Genomic DNA, 27022 nt, shown 5'->3' on the forward strand with positions numbered 1-27022 from the left:
GTGACTCTTATTGTGGGACCGACCGTAATGGCAAAATGTGATTCTTATTGTTGGATGGAGGGAGTACTAAACAGTTAATGTAAGAGAAAATAATGTAAAGAATAAACTTGTCTACAATAATCCCTATCTATCTTACTTTATTTAATATTATTTTTCTAAAACACGTACAAAAAAGAAACGCCTCAACTACCTTAGAGTGAAGAGAGTATAATATTCAGAAGAATGATAATGCTACATGCCTTATGTGTGCACCACTCGTTTGATGCACGTTTAGCGTTGTTTTGTTTTGATTTATATATTTAGTTTGTTTCTAATACATTAAAAAATATTATTGAAATTTATAATTTCATAAAATTCATAAAAAGCAAAGCTCAATTTGATCGTTTCTCTATAATTTCAAATAAAATAATAAAATAGCAAATCAAGCTTTGATTTTTAATGTATTAAAAGCAAACTAAGGTATAAATCGAAACGAACAACGTTAAACATGAGTCAAATAGGAATGATGCTTATATAAGAAGCTCATATAAGGAGCTCACATAAGAGAGGTAGCATATCATTTCTCATAATATTCGATTTGCGATAACTTTTAGTCAATACAGAACAAAATAAGCGTCAATTTTTGGAAGTTAAATATGCTAGGTACTATGCATTATACATTAAAATTCAATAGAATCGATTTATCTATAAATCACTTTATCACTTAGAGAAGGTTAGGAAATAGTACCATACATTTCTTATTTTAGAAATCGCATTAATAGTGTAACTTATGATCCTATGCAAACAGTCAACGAAATAGAAGGGCAAGAACGTCAATTGGAAGCCAGCTATATAACGCCTACAAGTGTTGGCCCACATACGGCCACTCGAATTCGTGTAAATTCCCAATCCCAACCGGCCACGTTGATATCAATGACAGCCTACTCCGACGTGGCGCAATGCTAATGGCTTCTCCTTTCAAAAATGTCCACGTCACGCATGCACCAGACTTGCTATTGTGCACCAAAATCCCACCTGCATAAATAAACCACTCCTCTTATTTAGACTTCAGTTGTTCTTTTCACTATAGCAGCAATGGCGATAGTAAGGAGAAGATCGCTGATCGCAACTCCTCTCTCTCGAGTTCTTACTCTTTCTCTCCTCCTCGCCGTCTCCTCCGCCGCCGTATTCTTTGAGGAGCGTTTCTATGGTATTGACTCCTCCATCAGTCTCACTATCTGACTATACTTTTTGGGTGCACTCTGCTAGCATTTTAGTTTTGAGATTTGTGTGATCAGTCTGTCACTTGTATGATTGTGCGAATCTATTGTTTTGATCTACGATTTATCGTTGGTTAACCAATTGAGATCTATTCATTATGGATCTGATGAAATTGACATTTCCGTCGGTGTAATTAGTATAATTTGATGCTCATATATGTCTATGCTCATTTGACATTTTGATAAATCTGGTTTAGGTTTAAGCCGCATCTAATTGAGCCTATTGAACTGTGGATCTGAAGCAATATTCATTTTTAATCAAATTTTATTGCGTGATAGTAAATTATGATTATAGAGTTGAAAATGCAATTCAATTTAAGCGATGAGAATCTTCGACCTATTGGATTAATTTTCGATGAAACCTTTTATCTAGCGGGCAATTGTTTGTCTATGCAGTTATATTTAGCCTTTATTTCTAATGGAAGAATTTAGGTCGAAGCGTATGAGCTTGGAAACGTCGATTTGATTTGTGGCAACTAGTGCTATGATAAGTATAAACCATAACGACTCTGGTCTAACATTCAGTTTAGTGATAAACCTACCCTTCATGTTTGTTAGTGGTAGCCACAAATTATAGTATTTTTCTTGGTTATTGGTCTTGGCCTACTCCTATCATTTAACGTATTTTTTCTGTTCCAAAATTACATATGAAATTTCATACGTCATTTATTCAATTGACATTGGTTTCAATATCTTAGTGTGGAAATGATTTTGTAAACTTGTGCAGAAAAGATGAATGAACAACACTTTCTTAAACCTAAAGTGACTCCCCTATATTCTCAAATGAAAATAAGTTGCCTCTAGAAAAGAAACGAAGCAGACTGTTAATATTTAATGCTATTTAACCTTGCAAGTTGTTGCTGCCTACATTGGTAGCCTAATGCATTTGTTTGCTAAATATTATAGATGGATGGGAGAGTCGGTGGGTCAAATCTGATTGGAAGAAAGATGAGAATATGGCTGGCGAGTGGAATTACACTTCCGGAAAATGGAGTGGAGATGCCAATGACAAAGGTAATTAATCCGTTTGTGTCCTGCAATTTGACATAATTGAGTGCAGACTTGATAGGCTGACTTTCTTTTCAATTGCAGGTATCCAGACCAGTGAAGACTATAGGTTTTATGCTATCTCTGCCGAATTCCCTGAATTTAGCAACAAGGATAAGACCTTAGTTTTTCAATTTTCTGTCAAGCATGAACAAAAACTTGACTGTGGTGGTGGATACATGAAATTGCTCAGTGGCGATGTTGACCAGAAGAAATTTGGTGGTGACACTCCGTACAGGTTCACTCATCTCCCAACCTTTTTGATCCTATGTGTACACTTTCATTCTGCGGCCTGATGCTACCTACAGCATCCTCATCGACAATGTACTTAGTGTGTGTATTGAATGGTATTTGGTTTGGTTGATGCAGTATCATGTTTGGGCCAGATATCTGTGGTTACACCACCAAAAAGGTTCATGCTATTCTAACATACAATGACAAAAACAACTTGATCAAGAAGGATGTTCCATGTGAGACTGATCAACTCTCTCATGTATATACTTTCATTCTCCGACCCGATGCTACCTACAGCATCCTCATCGACAATGTGGAGAAGAAGACAGGGAGCTTGTACTCTGACTGGGATCTATTGCCTCCAAAGCAGATCAAGGACCCTGAAGCTAAGAAGGTGAGTTTTTGTACCTGTATGTTAGAGTGGTTTCCCATTTGTGTATTCTTGTATTCTTAACTGTGTGTTCTTGTATTCTTAACATAACTTTGTTGCTACCAATGTCAGCCTGAAGATTGGGATGACAAGGAAACCATTCCTGATCCTGAAGACACGAAGCCAGAGGTGAATAGATTTTATCTTCTGCTAGAAAGGGAGTAGTGTAGAACTCCTGGGGTTGGATTAATTATAAGCTAAGAGTTTTCTTTGTTGACAGGGTTATGATGATATCCCCAAGGAGGTTGCTGACCCTGATGCCAAAAAGGTAACTTAGTGGCATGTTGATTGTTGCTTCTTTATACCCGAAACTAGTATTTGAAAATATTTAATAGACAACTTTTTGCATTTTCAGCCTGAGGACTGGGATGATGAGGAGGATGGTGAGTGGACTGTGCCTACCATTCCTAACCCGGAGTACAAGGGACCATGGAAGGCAAAGGTTTGTTGAAATTTTAGTGTGGCTTACTGATTTTGCTTGTGAAGCAGACCATGTCTAAATAGCCCTTTTTATCTGTACCAGAAAATTAAGAACCCCAACTACAAGGGCAAGTGGAAGGCACCAATGATTGATAACCCAGGTTTGGATTTGTTTTGCCCCATTATTTCTTAGAATATTGCAGTTTGTTAATTCAATTTCGGGACAACTGCAGAGTTCAAGGATGACCCAGAACTTTATGTTTTCCCCAAGTTGAAGTATGTAGGCATTGAGTTGTGGCAGGTACATTTTCATATTTAATCCATCATCATATGATTTTAGTTTTTCCCCTTTTGTTCTCGACTGGATGTCTCGGGATGGTGAAGTCTATTAGAATTATATTGCAGGTGAAGTCTGGAACACTATTTGACAATGTTCTTGTAAGTGATGACCCTGAATATGCCAAGAAGATAGCAGAAGAAACATGGGGAACACAAAAAGATGTATGTTGGTCGCATTGGTTCAATTTCTTTCACTTTTTCTATACTTCATTTTCTTTGTAAAAGAGAATGAGAACTGTTATACATCTATCTATCTACATATAATCTATCTATTATTGATTTGTCAATGCTGCTGATATTGCAGGCTGAGAAGGCTGCTTTTGAGGAGGCCGAAAAGAAGAGAGAGGAGGAGGAATCAAAGAATGATCCTGCTGTTGATTCTGATGTAAGACTTGTTTATTCTTTAGAGAACTAATACACATGTATTTACCTTGATTCATATGTATACTAACGGTAACTTTGAACTCTCTTCACAGGCTGAGGATGGTGCTGAGGAGTCCGATGCTGAAGGTGAAGATGCTGAGGATGATTCCAAAGTAGACCCCAATGAAGACCCTACAGCTTCGGTCGATGACGATGTGCACGTAAGATCCTGATTTTCTTTACTTATGCATTTATGTATGCAATGTTGGTGTTGGTAAATTCCATGTTAGTTATTCTTATTTTTGTGTATATGTGTCATTGCAGGACGAACTGTAGGATATTAAGTGATGGAATCCTGAAATCACTAGAGACAATGTGCCATCGCCCCAAAATTTTTCTTATTAGTTGTAGCGCTTTATGTAGGATAACTAAATGACAGTTGGAAGCTGCAAGAGATCGTGTTTGTGGTTTGATTGGTTTAATTGAGTCTGTTATCTGCTCAGATTTTTGTTTATCAGCTTGTCTGAGAATTACTGTTATTCTATTAATGCCACGACTTGCAGTTTTCTGATTGAAATTTCGCTGCTTTTTTTCCTCAAGCAGCACATTCTTCACATACTTCTTCATCCTTTTCACTGACCAACACACCACCTCAATTCTCCTATATTGTAAACTGATAGGTAGACTTGTTATTATAGAAGATATTTTAATCGGTACCTTATAAAAATAAATTAACCATATTCTCAACTAGACAGAAGAAGTGGACAATCTATCATGACCGATTGCTGTAAGGTATAACACTGAATGAATCATATTTATATACTCCTACTTTAACTTGTTCGTATTTATAGAGGGAGCAGTACCGAAAATAAATGATCAAATAGACTATTGTATCCTTAATGGCTGACGAGCATTTTGAACCAAAAAATGCTCGAAAAGAGCAAAAATCTTTCCGCCGAAATTATTATACCAAAATATAGGAACTAAAACCTGGTTAGAAAATATTTAAAAAATATTACACCTAGAAAAAGAAAAAAAAAGGCCTTAAATCTCACATTAGCCACAATTTTGTCTTAAATTGATAGCCTTTTCTTTTATGATTTTACCAACTTAAAGTCTTGGGTCAAGATTCTAGTTACTATATACTAATATATTTAAAAACTATATTGAGCATGTATTTTACATTAATGAATAACAAGCTCACTTGGCCAGGAACCTTGAAACAACAATAGTATTCAAGGTCAAACATATATTATACAGATTCAACTGATGCATTTGGCGTGTATTTTTACTATTATACATCTACATATACATTGTTTTCTTCCCATATCTACTTTTATTCCTACATACATGCATCTGAGAAGAAAATCTTCTTACCAATGTTTCAACAGGGTAAGCATTGGAATAAAGCAGCCCGCTCGCCCAGTACACCGCGTGGAAGCAAAAAAGTAGCGACCAATAAACCATTTTAGCGAGCATGTAGTGGTTGTGCATTTTCATGTAGTGCCTTGTAGCACTGCAGGCTGCAAAGAGGAAGCTTTGATTTGGAATCTCTGTACTTGTACACATTTGTACAAGATGGGCCGGCACATTTCTCTCGTGGAGGAGGATACCTGGAAACCCATGCGAAAAATAAGAAACATGGGAACAAAGACACAAATTCGAGCTTGGCTTATAACTTGAGATTTAGTTGACATGTTTTGGCTACGTTGCCTCAGCCTATCTGCGCATCAAAATACCTGCAAGACTTGGGTTCGAAGATACTTGGAAGGCCAACTTCAGCAGGAAATGTTACAACTGTCCCTGAAGGTCCCATGACCCATCTAACAGCATCTGGTGCAACTGTAGCACCGTTTGCATTCCTCTCCTGCATCGTCATGCATAACTAGGGTAAACATATAGAAGTGTTTGGAGATAAGATTGCTCTCTACAAACAACTTTTACCTGCACTAGCTCCTGCTGCCGTTTTTTAATCTTATCCTCTCGCCTTTTCCTGCTGGAATCTTGACCCAAGATTTTTCTGATTGCTTCGGCCTAATAATAAGGAAAAAACATAACTCATGAAACCAGTTGATGCAAAACTCGATTTTTGATTACACTGTAATGCACAAGAATCGATACATGAGAACAAAATGAGTCAGCATAAAAGATCAAACAAACCTCAGATTCACGAGAAGCCTTTTCATTTTGAATCCTTCGCCTTTGGGCAGCCTCAGCTCTTTTCAGTTGTTGCTCCACTTCTGATAGCTGTTCCTTTGTCTCTGTCAAAAGTAACACGATAATAAGCAGTCAATTTACCACGAAGTAACAAAAGAAAAATGAATTCACTAGTACAACGATAAGAAATACTCACTTCTTGGTGGGGCAGGTGGCAATCCATCTGGGAATTGGATTGATTTAGCACCCAAACCAGGAGAGGGCTCTCTTCCAGATAAAGTAGCTCTACGGCGGGTAGTAATTGAGCTTTCTTTGGAGTTCTTAGCGACGTCAATTGACTTTCTCTGTTTCTTATTCTTGTGTTCAACCTCACCGTCAGATAATGATTCTTCCTCCTCTGTATATTCAGTATCTTCAGGCGCTCTTGCAGATTTGGATTTCTTACGCTCTTTGGCTGATCTTGAGGAGCCATAATCTCCAATAGCCAAAGAAGAATCTTCAATATCTCTATCCATTACCCTAGAGATCTTCCGTAGTTTCCTGCCCCTGAAGGTACCATCTTCATACTCTGTATTATCATACGACGTGATTCTTGAAGTTTTGAGCTTTTGAAGGTACCGAATCTCATCATCATCCTCATCATATATTTCATCATCAGAATACTTCTTGCTTATGGACTTTCTTTTAGATGACCTGTCATGCTTTACAGCTTGCTTGGCAGACTCCTCAGGTATATCCTCCTTACAAGAATCCACTTTTCCAAAGGCAAAACCAGTCCTCGAAAAATCTTTCCACGGCACACCTCGAAGGTCACCCTTCTCATTTCTATCACGGAGATTCAGATCTTCCTGTTAAAAGACAACAACATTGTAAGGTTTCCAAAGCCGTCAAGTACTTGGCCAATAAGACAGCAATATATCCAAAACCAAAGGGAAAGCAGCTAGGGTCGGTCAACATACAAGGCTCAATAAATTATGAATCTGCTTGCAAGATGAAGTCTAATCATCTGACCAAAAAGAAGTGTTTAAAACAGGAAATAGGCAGAATTTTAATCAGGTTTGCAGAGGATCATTTTTTAATAATACTATTACATTTAGCATCTACAATTTCTTTCTCATATGCAAATATTACAACTGTTTTTAGCAACTATTTCAAAATATGATGATGCGTACAATGCACCAGTTGAATAGAATTCCCATTTAGAAATACAGCCCACTGAGTTACAGGATCAAAATAACTGAAAGGCCTTCAATCTAGAGAAAAATACCTTAGGGGGAGGATAATTTTCATCTGACGAAGGCTTTGTAGCAAAAGTTCCAGCTATTGAAGAACTGACAGAACTAGATCTAGTGTGAATGGTGTGTGTTACACCTCCAACCTTTAGTTTTACCTTATTGACTTTGTTTCCAGTTCCATCAGATGCTGCTCCTAGTGGCTCAGAATGGTAATCCCCAGTCGCTTGTTCGCTCATTTTATTGTCCTTCATTTGCCCACTGTTCAAGCTAGCTGCAGCAGGATTATCATCACCACAACTTTTAAGGTTAGTGGAGTCCTCCAATGTGTTTTCTTCGTCATAAATCTTATGCACGATTTCAGTATCACAAAGGTTTAGTGATGGTGTTGAGGACTCCTTGCCCACACTTGGTGCATCACTCACGTGGTCTGATGGAGTTGATGATAATGAGATAGAATCTCTATTATCTTGGGGGGATTCTGATTCATTTGAACGACGATGATTGAAATTACTCCTCCTTTTCCTCGAAGTTCTGCGTGTTGTATTGCTCCCAGAATCGCCATGGCTATCCATTCCATAAAAACAATTCAATAAGAAGCTTATTCAACTTCTTTCTCTTGCTAATAAAAATCCTAACAAAAGAAACAAAAATCCGATTGTTCATCAGTCACACATAAGCGTCAAAACAAAAGTTTCCAAAATGAAATACAAATATTGGGAAAGTTTAATATAGCTATAGAAGACTAAAATTCCTTTTCTGAGTACTTCTTAGCCAAGCATATATGAAATTTTGCATTTGCAGATGCATGCTCACACCTATCTGCTTTGACTTGATAATTAAAACAGACCACTCTTAAATATTACATATAAGCAAAATGGTATGTTTCTCCGAGAGGCCTGAAGCAGGAAAGAAAGAAACATAATATTAATAAGTTAAGTGCGACAAAATATATGTATTGGCGTTGAAATGTTTCAAATTCGAAGGAGAAACAAATACGAATAGCTAGTGGAGACAAAGTTCTTTCATAACTACAGCAAAACCCACCAAATCCATCTTTAGCAAACGAAAAACTTTGATAACTTAACCTAGAACTAGTTGGCTTTCACAAATATAATTATGAAAGCCACTACTTAAGCCACAGAGACGTATATGTTAATACAAACAAGATTTCTGAAGATATGAACAAGCATCAGATGATAAAACGCCCTCATCAATTTCAACTAAATTTCTCCCAGAGCAAGAGCATAGCAAATTAGCAAGCATTCCATCTATGAAAAAATAAATTACCAGGTAAACAAAAATTTCATAACAACTATTTCAAAATTGGCAGTTTATCATCTGTTTCTGCCTCCAACAAAACAAGGAGCCAATCAGAAAAAAAAATGCAAAGAAAAGATTAGAAAAAAAAAAGAGCTAAGCATCAAAACGAAGATGGAAGAATAATACTACCTGAAAACAATCAGAAAACAACAGCACCCTAAGAAAATTGGAAAGAAGCATCGATGAGGGATGACTCAACTCTGGTAGTAAATGTGAATCTCTGTGTGGAAGAAAAAGTAAGACGCAAGGTGTCACACCACTCTTTATTCTTCTGAAAATAATTTTTTTGTAAATTTAAATTATTTTTGATTTTTTTACAAAAAGTGCATTGGCAAGTGATTTAGGCAAAAATTGGTCCTCAACATATGCCTATTTTATGATTTTGGTCTTAGACATTGTAAAATACAAAACGTAAAAGTTAACTGTAGCACCCCGGAAAATTGTGACTTTTTTTTATTTGATGGCTTATTTTATTTTAATTAATGTGGATGTTGAATGCGAATTTCTTTTGTGGAAATTGAGTCTCTATGTGTTTGAGTTAATTATGTGAAATTAGTTGTTGTGAGTTATGTGAGTTAATGTGATTAAGCTTCCAATGTGTGAATTAACTTAAATGAGATAATGCATAATCATTCTAGCCATTTTATTTGAAATTTTCGGCCCTCCTATATATTGGAAATAATACTTTCTTTCTTGGATTTGATTAATTGCTTTGGGATATTTATCCAAATTAAATCCAAACCAAATTATCCCTATGCTATTCTACATGATTTTCGACCCCTTGGCCATCCCTTGAGATTTTCGAAACCTCCTATTAATTAGGATAAGGAATTATTTTTGTAGATTTAATTGGTATCTTGTTATCTCTTTCCTTGAATTAAAATCCAATTAAATCTTACCATATCTTGTCAAATCTCTCCATATCATATTTTAATTAGGATTTGACTCCTTCTTTCCCTAAAACCTCATAATTTTCGCCCATATGACCTTCAATTACTTGTGGGATTAATTTTTTCGTTACCTATTTTGTGGGAGTCTTTTCCTTCAAGAAATTACCAAATTTAAATCCTATTCCTATTTCATTTGAGGATTTAAGTATTTTTTTTCCTTGATTTTTCCCATTATACATGCCCCTTTTTATTTCCCCACTTAGAGATGCTTGAATTATTTTGTTACTTTATTTATTTTGTGAGTATCTTTCTCTCCAAGTAAATACCAAATAAATATCTATGCTAATTAAATAGCAATTTTTGAAAATTACTCCCCCACATACTACACGCCTATTTTCCTTTTAATGGTGAGATTTATCATTGACCTCTATTTTATTCTTCCACAATTTTAATTGCTTTATTTAATTTGTGTGATTTATCCTAGACTATAAATTAAAAGAACCCTAACCCTAACCCTGATATTTTCACCTCCCTCTTCTCTCCATACCACACATCTATCTCTTCCTCTCCTTCTCCACCAATCCTTCACCAATTCCTTGTTCTTGCATCATTGTGGAGTTGGAAATTCAAGATTCATCGAAGAATCGCATCATTCATCATTCCTACCGATTGTTTTTCAAGAGAAAGGTATACTTTGATTCATCTTTCTCCTTCTTACCATTGAATCCATGTTTCTTGATCCCCTCATGCATATAGTGAGTGTAGAAATCGTAGATCTAAAAATTAATCGGTTGTGAATGATGTTTGCTTGAGAAAGTATGTGTATGTGCGTGTATGTATGTGTGTGTGTGAGAGAGTTTGTAGATGATTCATTGGTGAATGCTATGTGTAAATAGGAGAACATGGTTGTGATGTCGTTTTTGAAGCGTGAATACGTGTTGAAAGCATGAATATGTATGTGTGGATGAATGATAGACAAACCCTAGTTCGAATGTGTGAGCATGAAAACTGTGGTGTCCGGACAGTAGGTTCCGACGAGTGTTTGGCCGACCAAACGATCTTATTTTGGCACGAATTTTTAACTGAGTGAAATTTTAAGTGTCTTCTGTGTTGTGTCAAAATTTCAGTCTCTTTTGACGAAAGATGAATTTTTAACAAATTTTTTCAATTGAACTGTGCAGTCCTGTCAGAATTTGTATTCTCGTCCAATGAGTTCGTTTTTTTGTTTTAACCGACCTAAAGATGTGATTTTGGTGTGGATTTTTAACTGAGTAAACCTTTATGTGCCTACTATGTGGTGACCAAATTTTAGCTTCAAATGATATCGAATGGATTTTTAATGATTTTTACAAAACGAATGCACTATTCTGCCAGATTCATGTCTTGATTGAAATTGTCACGCCCGCATTTTCTAAGGATAGAAAACACGGTTGATCGCGACTAGGGGAGGGTTGAAGAAGCGGGGAAGAAAGGGGAGAACAAGAATACTTGACCCGAAAACGTTTAATTAGAGGAAGTTCGCTTCAAAACAATGTACTGTAGCGACATTTCTAAAGTTAAAGTAAACAGAGTTTAAATGAAAACATTGTATCAGATTACAAAGCAGCGGAAAAGACCAAGAGATAGATAATGCCGGGTATGACGACACGACACCATCCAAAAGGCAAAGTAAAAACACAATTTTGACTTTAATTGCTCAACATCCGTCATCCCCATCGTCGCTCAACCTGCACATTAAGAAAACAACATGCAGGGCTGAGTACTTATTGCACTCAGTGGTCACACGCCAAAATCATAGTTTGTCATGCCATAACAGTGTAACCTTGTGGTTTTAAGTGTAAAGAAAATAACCCAAGTACACTAAAACATATTTCATAACTTCGACTGCGCAGTCATTTTCAGATATTGCCACCCTTATTCCCACCATCATACACTATCTGATCCAACGGGTGACAAGGGGCGTGGCCACACCCCAGGTCAACTAGACCGGCCAACTTGCTCTCAGATGGCTCCCGATCTCGTGTACACTAGCCTGAGGGTTCGCAGCCCAACAGACCCGAATTCGATTAAACATATGTGGTAAACCACTTCAGATAGGTTTCAAAACAAAACAGTTGGCAAGACAAACAGTTCATCTCCATAAACATTTCCGGAACAACGTCCGTATTAAAGATAACCCACAAAATAGTAGGGTAGAAAAGCCCACCTCAACAGCTTAGCTTTTCCGTAAAATTCCTCGTTCCGACTTTTAGCGTGCGTGCGAACCACCTTTTCGTAAAATACATAAAATTCATATCAAAAATCGGTAACGACGATAATTAGAATGCATGCACTCTAATTAATATCCTTTAAATTCTCTTTCTCGATTTTCGTGCATGTTCGATTATTCGGCGGCCGCCCAAGCCGTCGCGTGCGACGCCGGTCGGCCGCTTACGCTCGCTCTTCCTTCGTTGACTCCTCGTATTTTTCCTTAGCATCGAAAATAATTTTTTAAAAAAAAATTATTTAAGCGCTTACTTAAATTTTCCGTAATTATTTACCGGAGAAAAGTATTATCTCAAACCTAGGTAAATTATTCATTCTTCAAGAAGTCTTCCGGAAATTAATTAAATAATTTCCCCCGATTAGATTTTAATTTACGGCCCAAAAGATTAAGCTCAGCCCACCTTATTCCTCCAAAAATTGATTAGGAAGCCCATCATTTAAATTAGAGTTCCAATTAATTATAAAAAGGCCCAACAACAACCAAACTAAACCAAGGCCCAATTATCTAAAAATTACATGGCCCAAAACTCTCTCTATCACCTTCCTCTCTCTCTCTCCTCCCTCCTTTCTCTCTCCCCGTCTCCTCCCCTCACCGCCGTCTGCCGTCCACGAAGCCCCGCCCCCGTCGCCCTCTCTCCGGCTCGACGCCATCGACGGGGTCGTCGCCACTGCACCATCGTCGAGGAGTCTCCACTCGCGCCGCCGTCGCAGGGTCGCCGTTGGGAAGCTGCTGTCCGTCGTGGAGTTACCGCCGCTGCTGCCTCGCCGTGACACCGCTGCTGCCGCGACGCCGCTGCTGGGTCGCCACGACGCTGCCGCTGCTGCCACGGGGACGAGGAGCTGCCGCCATCGCCACCGGGAACCGTCGCCTGCCCCGGATCGTCGAGCACGGCTGCCCGCCGTTGCCCGTCGCCGGCGGTGGTTCTTTCTCCACCGAAACCACTCCGAATCGTTACGCAAAACACGTTATGTTTATAAAGTCACGTTCTTTCTTAGTTTCGGTTACGCGCGGCGATCGTTTGGTCGATTCTTACGGATTGTTACATGGTTTGGTTATGGAAGAAAACTATGGAACAAGAAGGTATAACATGTATGCAAAGCTACTACAATACATGCTTTGTGATAGAAAAGAATTATACCTCCAAAATGGTTGAAAATGGTGGAAGAAAAACAACGAATGGTGGCTTCAAAGCTTCCTCCTTCTTCCCGTCGGCTTCCTCTCGGCGCCTCTCCTTCTTCTCTCTTCTTCTCTTTTTTTTTTTTTTGCCAAATGAAAGTGGTGTGTGGTGCTAGAGGGGTTTGAGGAGGGTGTAGGTGTTGATGAGGGGAGTGGAGAGGTGGAGAAAACCGTTCGGTCATGGGGGGGTGAAAAACCGTCGGTCATGGAGAAAGAAGAAGGAGAAGGGTTCTTGGGCTTGCTCCCTTTTTTGGAAAAGAATGGACTCCCACTTTAATTAGATTGGTTTGGGCTCATTTAGTTGAAAGCCCAAGTTTGTAAAATTCTTTATCAATGGGTTGGATTTCTTTAAATAATTAGGGTCCAAACCATTTTGTAGATAGACAATTGGACTCTAATTAAATTTGCAAAGCCCAAAATAAATTCATACTTTATTTTTTCGTATTTTCCTTCGATAATTAAAATTCACAAAACTTTATTAACTTTCGTTATCTTGTTCTTCACAAAATTAAAGAACGTCTAACGTCACAACTTATATTTGGTGTTGTTCCAAATATAATTTCTTCGACTGTTCCTCGATTTACGTGTGTCGTCTTCCATAAAAAAAAATATCCATCTCCACGTATTTCATCCTTCTTGCCAAAAATAGCAACTTCATCGTCATTCTTTCAACGAGTCCTTCAAACACGTCTCCAAGAAAACTCTATTATTTAACTAAAAGAGACGTCGTTACTTCACGACATATTTTAATTAGTACTTAAAAAGTACGGGCGTTACAGAAATAGTCTTGTTGGCAAGTTTTGAATGAAATACATGATACATGTGTGAGTAAGAACTTATCCTATGATGTGATTATGCGTTGCACGTTGATGTATGCCAAAGGGTTCGTATCGTTTATGATGGTGAACGTTGGGATAGGCAATATAAGAAAACGGTGAAAGGAACGACAGGGCATGCATGAGTAATGTGTTGATAGAAAACTGATTGTGTTGTATTATGTGGTTATGATGTTGATAAGGGTTGTTGTGCGTACGTGGGTACGAAGAGCAAGGATTTCAATAAAGTTGTGAACCGTGTTTGTAAGCAATCGAGGTGGGCTTTCTTTACTAAAACTCTTTTACGTTTCAAAAATATGATTGTGGAGCTATAAGGGTGATTTAAAGTGTTATGTCATGCCATGATTGTTTTGATGTTGAGATTGTTGCCTAATGCCTAGTTCGTTTGAGCTTGCTCCGTTAGGCTATAGGGCTATGTGTGAAATGAATTCGGGTCTGAGTAGGGCCGCAAACCCTATTAGGTTGTGTACACAGGTGGGATCGGGAGCCGTCCTTGCTAGTCGGTCGGTCTCGTGGGCGAATAGTGTGGCCACACTTTCGTCGCACTATGGTAAGAGGATGTGATTAATTGATTGATTGTGTAGAAAGTGGGGAGATTGTTTTGATTGGCCAGTCTACGAAAATGTTTTGTGATACTCGATGATATTCTTTTCTAAAATGTTAAAACTCGAGTTCATTATGGTATGGATGACATAACTTTTATCAAATATTTTGGCGTGTGTCCACTGAGTATGTCAAGTACTCAGCCCTGCATATGTTTTCTTTATGTGCAGGTTGAGCGGTGATGTTGCGGCGGATGTTGAGTCGAGCCTTAAGAAATTCCGGATGCGTCGTGTCTTCATACATAGGCGTCTCCCTATGACTCTCTAGACACCTTTATTCCGCTGCCTTGTTTCGAATCGTTCTTGATAAAGTCTTTCGTTTTGCTCTACACTACTTTATGATATTAATTACCTTGAGATATTAACCCGCTGCTTAATTATTTAATCGATTAAAACTTTTCTTTTGAAGCTTTGTTTAAGATGTTGTCTTTCATTGTTTTCCTCTTCTGCTTCCCCGCTCCTTAGTCCCTTCCCTAGTCACGATTTCCCCGTCTTTACTATCCTTAGTAAGGGCGGTCGTGACATTAACTTTGGACCAAAATCGTAAAATACATAAAATTGACATATATTCAGGACCAGTTTGACATTTACTTTTTTCAAAATGATACTAGTTACTCTCACCGTCTACGATTAATTAAGTCTGTTTAACTTGGTACGAATTTTAAGAAATATAATATAAAAAATAGATAGAATGTAGGACTCATTGCCAAAAATAGTAAAAAAAAGTGTCAACTAATAGTGAAAAAAATTGGTGTCAATTAATCGCGGACGAAGGGAGTATTATTTTATTGCAATAAATATTTTTCTAGTTTTATTTCTTTTATATTTTTATTTCTCATGGAGTATTAATTAAACAATGGTTCAGTGTGCAATTTCTATTTTTATTTTACAAATGGCATGGTACAAATTACAAAGGACTTGTGTCCTAATATACGAATAGATGATAAACGATCCCGATTTTTAAGTGTTTTAATATGCTAAACAACATTATCTTGTTATCTTAGAGACCAAAAAATTGGAAATCTAAAATGATAGTAATAATTTATTGAATATGTATAACCAAGCATTAATTCTCGCATTTTATTTGGCAATCATTTTAAAGGTATGATGGCACTGTTTTAGATTAAATTGTAGACAAGCAAAAACTAAAAACCGAAGGACATGACCCGATTGATTATAAATGTCAATCTTACTATTACTCCTTCGGTTCCAGTTCGCCATTTATAGTTTCATTTTAATTCGTAACGAGTTTTAAGAAATTGTTTGACTTTATGAAGAAAAATGGGTAAATAAGTTCAGTGAAATGTGAACCCCACTTTTATATATTAATTTAATAATTGAATATAAATGTAATGAGTTAAGTGAATAGTAGAGTCCATTTATTTAAAATTGAGAAAAGGTAAATGAGACTTTAAATTCTGAACACTAACAGAGGGAGAATAGAACAAGGGGATACAATTGTACCCCCAAGAAAGTTCGCATATCATTTCCAAGACCTGCGTTCGAGTCCCAGCAAGGTCCTTTTTTTAAATTTTTCATTCAGTTTAAATAATTCTCTTATTTCACTAATGCATTTATTAAATATGTAATATCTTTATTTTTTTTCTTGTAAAACATTTTTATTTTCTACAATTATATTTATTTTATCTCTACACCATTCTCTTAAGCTTAATTCTTTTAAAATATTTTACTTTATTTTCAATTTGAAATGAATTTATATTTTTTAAGGCATTTATTTTATTTTAAAAATTTCTTAATTATTTTATAAAGTAATTTAATTTTCTTCTATTATTTGAAAATAATTGAAACTTTTCTTCAATAAGCCAATAAATGATTTATCATTATAAATAACATACTATGCATGAAGAATTTTCATTTTTAATAATGAAAGTCCATGTAGTAACACTAAAAAGTAACCCGTTTTTATTAATAATGAAGTTTCTTATTAGAAAAATAATGATGAAAAACAATGACATAGAGAAGATAAAAGATTGATTATGAACTTCCAAGCCGATATTTTTTTTATCGTACCTCAATACTAAAAGTTCTGGATCCGCCACTGATTATGAATACCTCAAAATTATAAGATAGAGATATTATTTCATAGAAGGAAAGGAATACAATGGCGCCGTCAAGGACTCAAGAAATTGCGAGCCTTCCAAATACTATGTTGGACCAAAATATACTTGAGGCCCTCAGAAGTTGGTGTAACTGTTCCTATCATTTTCATCAAAAACATATATGATATCTTCTTTTCAAAGCCCATACTAACATATGAGAGAATATAAAGAAGAATGAGATCCGTTAAACAATGAAGTTAGTACGGATCTTGAAAATTTATTGTCGTATTTTTTAGGAGTGATTCGGTACGGTATACCGCACCATGAGTACCATACTGTTGATGTACTATTTTTTAGCACTACAACTACTTGCAAGTATATAAGGCAGAAATAGTATAGCTAAAGGTCAGTATCAGGATATCGAACTCATGGAATAGAATTGCAACTGGCTATCATGTACTAAGCATCAAATACTATCTAGAGAAACATAGATATGGGTTTGAAAATTATAAAACTAGAGATAAATAAATAAAGTAAAACAATAAAAGCAAAGAAGATAGAATCAGGCAAATAGAGGAATTTCAAGGATAAAGATTTCACTAACTATTTAATTATTTTAATTAGTTCTACGTTCATCCGACTCAAGTTTTACCACCATTTTTCCCTATCATGCATCAATACTCATGTCACAATTATTGTATGGACGTATAAGATAAACCAATCAAAGCTATCACCGATCAAAGATTGACTATAATCAAAGTAATAAGTCGAACAAAAGTTCAAGAAAAATCAAGTGGAACGAGTTCTGAACATTAAACATAAAAAGAACTACATAAAAATTAATTACTATCGAACCTCAAAATTCTATTGTTTAGTAATCCATAGACAGATGAACTAAAACAATAATTAAAGTACGTGACATGAAATAAACAAATAAAACCCAAGGTTGAATCTTGAAGTCTTCATGCTCCTCTTTCCTTGCTTCAATCTCCAAGAATGATGGAAGAATTAGGTTAAGGAGTGGAGGGGGAGGAGCATTGAAGGCTCCCTTTTGGGCTACGGAAGGGTTAATATTATGAATTAGGTTATGAGGTATTTATAGGCTTAAAAAATATTTAAATTTGGTAAAAAGATTCCTCCAAGCAATAGCAAATATGGAATTTTCGTGCCACATAGGTTAAGGAAAATATTTGGCTTCACAAGGTAATGTTTTCTTTCCTTTTTTGAATTTCCGCCTAAAATTCTGCACTTGACAGCTTTGCGTGACTTTGGTAGAACGACCTTAAATTTTTCCACATAACTCCTATTGATATGATCAAGGAACCAAAGCAAAGCTCTTTCAAAGACGAAGAGAATGGTATGTAGCATGCCCAGATCGAACTTCAGAATCACCGAAAAAATGAGTTTGAACAGAGACTATCTTGCAGGAATAGCCCAGCGGCCGCTGGAGAGAGCCAGAACGTTCTGGACTGGTTTTCAGCTACCGCTCTGGGTTTCCTTCTGCTCCAGCTTCCGAACTTTGACGTTTTTATGCCATTTTTCAGCTCTATTTTGCACATTTCTCACAAAACATGTCAAAATACCAAAATGGATAAAATATGCAAATAATGGACATGTAAGGTAACTTTGACATTCAAAATGGACAAAAAAATGGCCTTAAAATAGTGCAAAATTCGAGCGTATCAACTATATAGTACTGAAAGTTACGGTATGACAAAACACCATGCCGATACCGTACCAAATTTTTCGGTATACCAAAAATTCGGAAAGTTAGTTTTTGATACCGTTGTCATACTGCATTTTGGTATACCGTACTTTTGCGGTATGCCGAACTACGGTACGACATACCGTTATACCTGAAAAAAATATATTTTTAAGTTTAAGTTTTTATTTTTGTATAATAGAGAATTCTATTTTTAAATTTTAGTATAAATATAACATAAACATATATATATATATATATATAGGGTAGTGATCAAGATATAACTAATCTTAAGTGTATAACTAGAGAACAAATCTCAGCCACACATCTTAATACTTCAAATTAATCTTATGGCTTAAATAATCTTGTAGATTTTTATAAAAAATAATAGCCAAAGGACATTTTTGGAATTCAATATCTCAAATGTATCAACGTGAATTGTGTTCTGCGCATTTGTAGAATCTGAATCTGAATTGTCTCCGGCCACCGCCATGGCCGGCCTCTCCGCCGCCGCCGCCGCACATGCGCCGGTTCTTCCCCTGAAGGCGTCCTCCGCCGGGCAGTTCGCGGCGATGACGGCTGCGGTGAACACCATTTTAGATGACGGCAATAACTTGATAATTACTTAGTTATTGCATTTGGATTGGATGACTTCATTATTCCAGATAAAGAAATGAAAATAAAAGTTGAGATTAAGATTCTAAGTGATGACATGCCATCGCAATTTTTGAAATTCTCTTGACCCGAAAGTCGGGAATTCCATTTTGCATTATATATTTTCTAAGTGGAGATAACATTTTTTCTTTCCGCTTTTGCTCGGCTTTAGCTCGAAAATGATTTAAGTAAAAAAATTAATTAGTAATTTCTACCGAAATGGATTGGGATTGAAAATTATTCAAGGGTTCTAATATCAGTTTTAGGATTTTCTTCCTATGTACTAGTTGAATTAGGTATATGGCTGGTGTAATTCTCCAAAAATAATTATAACTTGATCAGAAATTGGATGCTTAGATGTATGTCTGAGTTGATGAATCCATAACCTTGATAAGAGAAGTGCATGCTAAAAGAGCCGTGGTGTTTCTCAATGGAGAAATTGTCAAATTGAAGTGGATTTTGAATACTTCACTCTTGTTTACAAAACAAATCACTCTTGTTTACAAAACACATCACTCTTACTCAGATTTTACTTCACTTTTGTTCACAAAACACATCACTCTTACTCAGATTTTACTTCACTCTTGTTCACAAAACACATCACTCTTACTCAGATTTTACTTCACTCTTGTTCACAAAACACATCACTCTTACTCAGATTTTACTTCACTCTTGTTCACAAAACACATCACTCTTACTCAGATTTTACTTCACTCTTGTTCACAAAACACATCACTCTTACTCAGATTTTACTTCACTCTTGTTCACAAAACACATCACTCTTACTCAGATTTTACTTCACTCTTGTTTACAAAACACATCACTCTTACTCAGATTTTACTTCACTCTTATTCACAAAACACATCACTCTTACTCAGATTTTACTTCACTCTTGTTTACAAAACACATCACTCTTACTCAGATTTTACTTCACTCTTATTCACAAAACACATCACTCTTACTCAGATTTTACTTCACTCTTGTTCACAAAACACATCACTCTTATTACGATTTTACTTCATTCTTGTTTACAAAATACATCACTCTTAGCATGATTTTACTTCACTCTTGTTTACATAATACATCACTTTTATTACGATTTTACTTCACTCTTGTTTACAAAACACATCACTCCTAATAAAAATTACACTTTAAGAATTGTTTTATATTTATAATTACTCACTAACTACTCCATATTAATTCACCATCGCCATTTTTTGTTAATAACAAATTCAGCGACGCTATTTAGATTATTCCAATAGCTCCAAGCCTTCTACGTCTCCATCTCCGGCAAATTCGCCGCCGCATTTCTCGCCGCACAATGCTACATCTCCGATCACCCCAGCCCAATAGCTCCAAGCCTTCCTCCAGCTCAAATACCAGTGGATTCACGATCCCAGCCAGTCCCCATTCGCCACGCATCCAATCGCAAATCGCGTTGCTGTCGCCACCTCCGCCCTGCACTACCTCGGATGCGCCGCTGCGCTCAGTTTCCCCCCTCTCCACCGCCTCGCGCACCATCTGATCGTCTCCTCCGGCTACGCTGCGGTCGCGGCTCTGTTGTCGGTTATCCTCCCGGATTCCGCCGCCCAATGCGTCTATGCTGTTTTCAGATTGCTCTAGGCGGCTGAATTTGCAGAAGAGATCGAGAGATAAGAATTTAGGGAACCTATTTTTTTCTATGCAATGACCATAATACCCCCGCCTTGTTATTATGGACTAAATTTGTGATTGAGGGAACTAATTTCTCCTTAAATTCAAAAATTAATATCAGCCCTTGATTTTTTTGATCTTGTGGCTATTATTTGTTCTCTAGTTATTTGGTTAAGAGGTGTTTGCCATAGATCACCACCCTATATATATATATATATAAATAGGGATGTAATCAAATACAAATTCTAAATATTTTACAAACTCTAAACTATGATCTGGATCGGTAGAAAATGTCAACAGATGACAAAATAATAGTAACAAAAAATGTCAACACAATGTCAACTAGGGATGTCAATTTAGCCCGCAACCCGTGGGCTGGCCCGAATAGCCCGCCAAATTTATAGGGTTAGGGCTGAAAATTTCTAGCCCGATAAAATTACAGCCCGATTAGTCCGCACCCGATTAACCCACAACCCGTTAGGGCCAGACCCGAAAACCCGATGGGCTGGCCCGGAAACCCGATAAAATTTATATTGTTCTATTTGTTTTACTCTAATTCGACATTTCATTGATTATTTTATAATATAGATTACTGAAAAAATAACTTTTCATTTTATATATTAAATATATAAATTATATATTAAGTTTTTATTAATATAATAATAGATAAATGAATTAGAAATTTCAAATTCACTAAAAATATATTTAAATTTCTAAACATGCTTTAAAATTTCTTATTTATGTTTTATTTTGCATAAATCTCAAATATTAGTATTTGATCATGTTTATGTTTGAGTTTAAGTATATATCTCAAATTTATAATAATTAAATATTTTACATTTGATAAATATAACTAATTTTCACCATTATTTATTGGATTGATCGCATGTTAATTTTATCGATAGCAACCCGATTAACCCGATGGGCTAGCCCGAAACCCGAGCTTTTAGGGTTAGGGTTGAACTTTTATAACCCGGAAAAATAACAGCCCGATTAGCCCGCACCCGATTGACCCGCAACCCGAATAGGGTTGGCCCGAAACCCGGTGGGCTGGCCCGATTGACATCCCTAATGTCAACGGTTGATGCTGTGTTGACATTTTTTGTTGTTGTTATTTTATCATCTATTGACATTTTTAACGGTCCAGATCATAGTTTGGAGTTTATATAATATTTAAAGTTTGCATTTTATCACTACCCTGTTTATATATATAATAATCAATTGGTATACCACGTTTTACCGAAGTGTCGATATATATCGACAATTCGGTATATTGCGGTATAGGAAATCTAATACCGTTACCGTACCGAAAAATTCGGTACGGTATACCAAAAAATCGATATTTTTTGGTATTTTTTAGGTACTGTAAGTCCGGTACAATTCCCCACCCCTACTCCCGCTTTCTAACCCATTAGGAAACTTCCAAAATCAAAGAGGATAAACATTACTCCCTAGGTCCGCCATTAGGAGTCCCGGTCAATTTTGCGCACTCGTTTTATAAAAATGATAATAAATAGTTAGAGTGGAGAAATGGTAAAGTAAGACATAGAATAATATTAGGAAGTCTTCTTAACATTATTCTCTCTCTTACTTTACCATTTCTCCACTCTAACTATATATTACTCCGTCTCACCACAAGTACTCAACTTTCCATTTTGAGTTGTCCCAGCACAAGTGATCAATTTTCTTTTTTAGCTAAAAACAAAACTTAAACTATCGTTACTTTATTCCCTCTCTCTTATTTTATTCTCTCTTTCTCACTTTATTATCTCTTTATCTCTCTTACTTTTTCATCTCTATACTTTACTCTTTCCACTTAAACTCAGTATATATCATTTTCTTAATTCTCGTATCCAAAAGAAATCCATCACTTGCAGTGAGACGGAGGGAGTATCATTTTTTTTAAAGCGAGTGCACAAAATTGACTGGGACACTTAACGGGCGGAAGGAGGGAGTACTGAAAAAGGCGGTTGCAAACTTGCAATAATAGAAACAGAGCATCTTTTCTCAAATTGATCAAATATGGAACTCGCATTATCCTTAATTTCTGCTATTTCTGTTGGTATTGTGGTGAAATTACTCAACCGGGCTTACCTGCGGCCGAAGGAGCTGGAGAAAGCCCTAGCCACTGAGTATCAAATTTCACCAAATTTGAATATATTGTTGTGTCAATTGTTTTTATTTTTCTTTTAGCTTAGATAAGTCGGCTACTTGCTTTGATACTATTTTGAATGGTACTTAATGATAGATATTTCATTGTATTGTACTCTCTCCATCCCCTATTAATTAGCATCGGTTGATTTGGCACGAGTTTTAAGAAATGTGGTGGGAAGTGAGTGGAAAAAGATAATCGAATGTTGGTCCTACTTTTATATATTAATTTTATAATAAAATGTGAGTTGATTGAGTTAGTGGGATGTGACGTCCATTACAAAAAGTAGTAAAAAGTAAGATGTCAATTAATTGGGGATAGATGGAAAAAAGAAATTGGTGTCAATTAATGGGGGACGGAGCAAGTATGTTGATTACATTGTTTCTCTAACAATACAAAAGAAAAGTCTTTCAATCTTATTTTTGTTGAATAAATTAAGATGAAACCATGTGAATTTCTATTAAGAGGTTTGAAGACATGATGCTACAATTTCAATAAGTTTGTTACTACTAGTTTTGGTGCATTGTTTTATTGTTCTCTCCAAGACTTTAGCTTTAGGAATATGTATGAAACATTGCAATTATATAAAGGTAAATCTTGCATATTCATCTTGGCAACACCAATGATAAAAACAAAGAACTGAAAAAAAAAACCACAATTTGCAGGAAATTATATGTTTTACTGGCTCGGCCCAAACCATTCACTCATCGTAACGAATCCAGGGCAAGCTAGGGAGGTTCTAAACAAATCTAATTCATTCCCAAAGCCGCAGAGCTCGAATCCGCTGCCTAAGATGCTTGTGCAAGGCGTTGTCAGCTACGAGGGAGAGAAATAGGCCAAGCACAGGAAGATCAGCAACTCTGCTTTCCATTTGGACAAACTCAAGGTTTTATTACTGTCTTCAAATTTTATATAGACTGTGTTATACAGAAGCCCCTGTCAATGATCTGGATCGCTTAAAAATATTTTCTCGAATAAACTTTAGAAGACATAGCTCATATAAATATTTTTTTCTGCGCTCGCCCTTGCATTAATGTTTGTACTAATCACCGTGTATATATTTTTTCAGGTGCAGCTGATGATACCTGCCTTCGTTTTGAGCTGCGAAGAAATTGTGAGTGAATGGGAAAAGAGTGCAACATCAAGAACTGCATTGAGCAGAAGCTACCGACAAGGTAGGAGAATCTTCGAGCTGCAAGGGAGCAGGCAGACTACGTCATGAAGGCTATGCAATCTATTTACATTCCCGGATGGAGGTAAATCCCACCTCAATGAATAGTCAAGAAAGGAAATTATAGAGAGTTCCAAGTCCTTTTAACTTACATGGTTTATCGTCATAGCAATAATACAAATAAAAATATGATCGAGAATCTTTGGTGAAATTATGTTTTGAGTAATAGATTACACAACAGATAACAACACTTATTGCATAATATAGTTCCGACGCAGAAACAATTCCCGTTATAACAGTCAATGGTTCAATGAATCATGCATGTTTTTGGTATCGTTGTGTATGCAAATCCGATACAAGAACAATGCTCGGTATAATAGCCTAATCTAGTTCAAATATCTTTTACAGACATGTGCCCATGAAAACGTACAAGAGAATGGTGGAAATAGCAAAGGAGGTTCGCTCCACAATCTGTGATCTCATCGATACAAGGGGTGAGTGGCCCATTTCTAATACTCTCACCGTCGTATACACACGTTCCCGCCACGGTTGTTACGGTCCAGCCGCAGCATGGTGCTCATCTGTTTCTGTACAAGCTCTAGAAATATGGTTAGGGGTGTAGGTATGAGGAGATGTTTTAACTATTTTTTAAAAACTTTATTTGATGTTATGCCGGAACCTTAGTTCTAGAGCTCCTGGAGTAAAATGTGAATAACTCTATTTGATGTTATGCCTGAAGCTTAGTTCTAGAGCTCCTGGAGTAAAATATGGAGTAAAATGTGAATTAAATAAGTTGAGTGAAATATTGACTCGTAAAATATAAATGAGACATGTGTTTGTGAACGAACTGAAAAAATATACTCCCTCGTCTCAGCTAAAATGACACATTTTTCTTTTTAGTTTGTTCCAAATAAGATGACACATTTCTATTTTTGGTAACTTTCTCTCTCTAATGAATACACTCAATCATTTTTTCTTACTCCAATTAAAATATTTAACCCTCTCTCTCCATTTAATACTTACACTCATCTTTTCTCTCTCCAATTAAACACATTAATCAACCACTCCTAAAACCTTATGTCAACTAATAAATGTGTCATCCTAGCCGAGATGGAGGGAGTGTTTTTGCTAAACGGAAGACCTGATGTTACAAAATTCATATCGGTACGCATGTAATCAAACCAAAAAAAAAAAGATCGTGTATGCTTTTCATCATAATTCATAGGATTATATATTAAGAACAAATTTGTTGCTTTCCGATTTAAACCCAACATAAATTACTGATAATATATTTAAATTTCATGATTTTTCTAATAGATTTTAAAAGTTAAAACTACTCTTTCTGTCTAAAAAAATAGTCTTATTTTGCCCTTTTGGGATGTCCATAAAAAATAGTCTCATTTATGAAAATGTAAAGTTTCTCCATCATACTTTATCCACTTTTTCTCCTTCTTTCTCTTACTTACATTTTCCATTTCTAAACATGATTAAATACTAATTTAAGATTTATATAAATAAAATATAAATATATTTTAAAAAAATTTAAAGCATATTAATTTAGAAATTAAAATATTACTCCCTCCGTCCCACAAAAATATAGACATTTGGGATGGCACGAGAATTAATGCACAATTGGTAAATAAAAGAGATATAGAAAGAAAAAAGTAATTATAGTATTGTTAGTGGATCATGGAGTCCACCTTAGTAGAGAGAAAGAAGTTATCAAAAATAGAAGAGAATATTTTTATGGGACATCCCAAAATAGAAAATGTCCTTTTAACTTAGTTAACATAAATTAAACACAATAATTATCAAAGTTGAAAATGATTTCAAAGCCAAACAAGAGTTACCTCAATTAGTAAAAAATCTTTCTAAGTTTATGAAAATTGTGTGCTTATAGTATGCTCACTTAGAATGCCTTAAAAGTTCAAACCCCACCAATGCTGTGAGACTTTCGGCATTAATCTGTAAATTCGGTCGGATAAGATTAGTTGGATTCCGCCAAAAGCGGATTCGGTACACCTGTTGTCAAACAAAAAATAATGTGTTAAAAAATTACATGTTTAAACCTGTGTACGTAAAGCAAGTCTTCAAAAACGTGTTCGCCAATATCGCCTTGGGCAAAACTTGGGTTTAAAAACGAGTTTAACAAATGCGTTTTCACTAAATTTGCAAACAAAAAAAAAGTTGTCAATATAAGAACTTTTACTATTTCGCTCCAAAGTAATATCCTTTGATCACTATCAACGGCTCTTTAAGAAAGTACTCATGGAATCGTTACTAATTAAAGAAACAAGTGTGAATTCAATGATTCCTTATAACTTTGGGAATAGTAATATATTTCTTGCACGTATTAATTAAAATCATCTCAAATTTGTAAGTATCAAATCAAATAAGTATCAATTAAACTGTTTTAATATATAATTTCATGTTTAAATTTATATTATTGTCCGTGTGAAGCCGTTGCAAAGTTGGCCCCTGGTTGATAGATTCTTATTGCATGCTTTGTGAATTGTGCCTCCCCCCTTTCCTTCTCTAAATTCTTAGTATTATATAATAGTAGTATATGTGTGTGTGTCGCGAGCAATGACTTAAATATATTTATGTATGCATAGACTTAATTATTAGTTTAGTATATATGTTTGCATGAACATAGTCGCATAGACTAATGTCTTGTAGTATATGTTTGTCACAAGCACAAAATTTAATAGTATTGTGTATTAGCATACATTCATTAAAAATGTTTTTAGGATTATATGTAATTGTATATATGCAGACGACTGTAGGAAAGTGAGATTGAACCCAAGATCTTTAGCTAAAGACAATTTTGCAATGTCTTAATTTTATCATATAAAATAAAATTAATCACTGTAAAATCAAAAGACACTCGAAAATTGATAACCACATAATATTGATATTTAAGGACGGGACTATTGATGTTAAAATTGAGAGTGTCCGAAATCTGTATTTTGCCGTTTGAGGTCAAATTTATATATTTTACTACTTTTTAAGTGAGTGAATATGAAATGCCAAGTTTTATTAAGTGTAGAGGATTT

The 27022-nt window shown here is 35.8% G+C and overlaps 2 protein-coding genes across 4 annotated transcripts; one reads left to right on the forward strand and one right to left on the reverse strand.

Annotated features, from left to right (window-relative positions):
- The first annotated feature begins 1045 nt into the window (after window positions 1-1045).
- Window positions 1046-4669, forward strand: LOC121802493 (calreticulin-like). The gene is made up of 13 exons (XM_042202171.1): window positions 1046-1189; window positions 2166-2273; window positions 2352-2544; window positions 2676-2934; window positions 3043-3099; window positions 3191-3238; window positions 3326-3412; window positions 3494-3551; window positions 3624-3691; window positions 3796-3891; window positions 4034-4114; window positions 4206-4313; window positions 4417-4669. The coding sequence occupies exons 1-13, from the start codon at window positions 1075-1077 to the stop codon at window positions 4426-4428; spliced, it is 1290 nt and encodes a 429-aa protein (XP_042058105.1). The 5' UTR covers window positions 1046-1074; the 3' UTR covers window positions 4429-4669.
- Window positions 4670-5269: 600 nt separating this feature from the next.
- On the reverse strand, window positions 5270-9029 carry LOC121805154 (stress response protein NST1-like). Of its 3 annotated transcripts, none has more exons than XM_042204939.1 (7): window positions 8934-9029; window positions 7517-8115; window positions 6446-7097; window positions 6253-6353; window positions 6037-6126; window positions 5832-5959; window positions 5270-5705 (listed from the first exon to the last, which is right to left on the reverse strand). In XM_042204939.1, exons 2-7 carry the CDS (start codon window positions 8054-8056, stop codon window positions 5561-5563), a joined length of 1656 nt encoding a protein of 551 aa, XP_042060873.1. In that variant the 5' UTR covers window positions 8057-8115; window positions 8934-9029; the 3' UTR covers window positions 5270-5560. The 3 variants fall into 3 exon arrangements, with proteins under 3 accessions (XP_042060873.1, XP_042060874.1, XP_042060872.1); XM_042204940.1 differs by lacking the exon at window positions 8934-9029 and adding an exon at window positions 8772-8806 and having other exon boundaries at window positions 7640-8048; XM_042204938.1 differs by lacking the exon at window positions 8934-9029 and adding an exon at window positions 8772-8806 and having other exon boundaries at window positions 7517-8048.
- Between the last annotated feature and the right edge of the window lie 17993 nt (window positions 9030-27022).

This window comes from Salvia splendens, chromosome 5, assembly GCF_004379255.2.
Source record: "Salvia splendens isolate huo1 chromosome 5, SspV2, whole genome shotgun sequence".
Taxonomy (NCBI): Eukaryota; Viridiplantae; Streptophyta; class Magnoliopsida; order Lamiales; family Lamiaceae; genus Salvia; species Salvia splendens.

Bases quoted from the DNA above. Each gene is read 5' to 3' on its own strand.
- LOC121802493 (XM_042202171.1), top strand. From the start codon at position 1,075: ATGGCGATAGTAAGGAGAAGATCGCTGATCGCAACTCCTCTCTCTCGA. The intron at 3,413-3,493 runs GTTTGTTGAAAT...TATCTGTACCAG, and splicing joins AGGGACCATGGAAGGCAAAG to AAAATTAAGAACCCCAACTA. The intron at 4,115-4,205 runs GTAAGACTTGTT...CTCTCTTCACAG, and splicing joins ATCCTGCTGTTGATTCTGAT to GCTGAGGATGGTGCTGAGGA.
- LOC121805154 (XM_042204938.1), bottom strand. From the start codon at position 8,791: ATGAAATTTTTGTTTACCTG. The intron at 6,127-6,252 runs GTTTGTTTGATC...CCTTATTATTAG, and splicing joins AGGCTTCTCGTGAATCTGAG to GCCGAAGCAATCAGAAAAAT. The intron at 5,706-5,831 runs GTATTTTGATGC...ATGGGTTTCCAG, and splicing joins TTCGAACCCAAGTCTTGCAG to GTATCCTCCTCCACGAGAGA.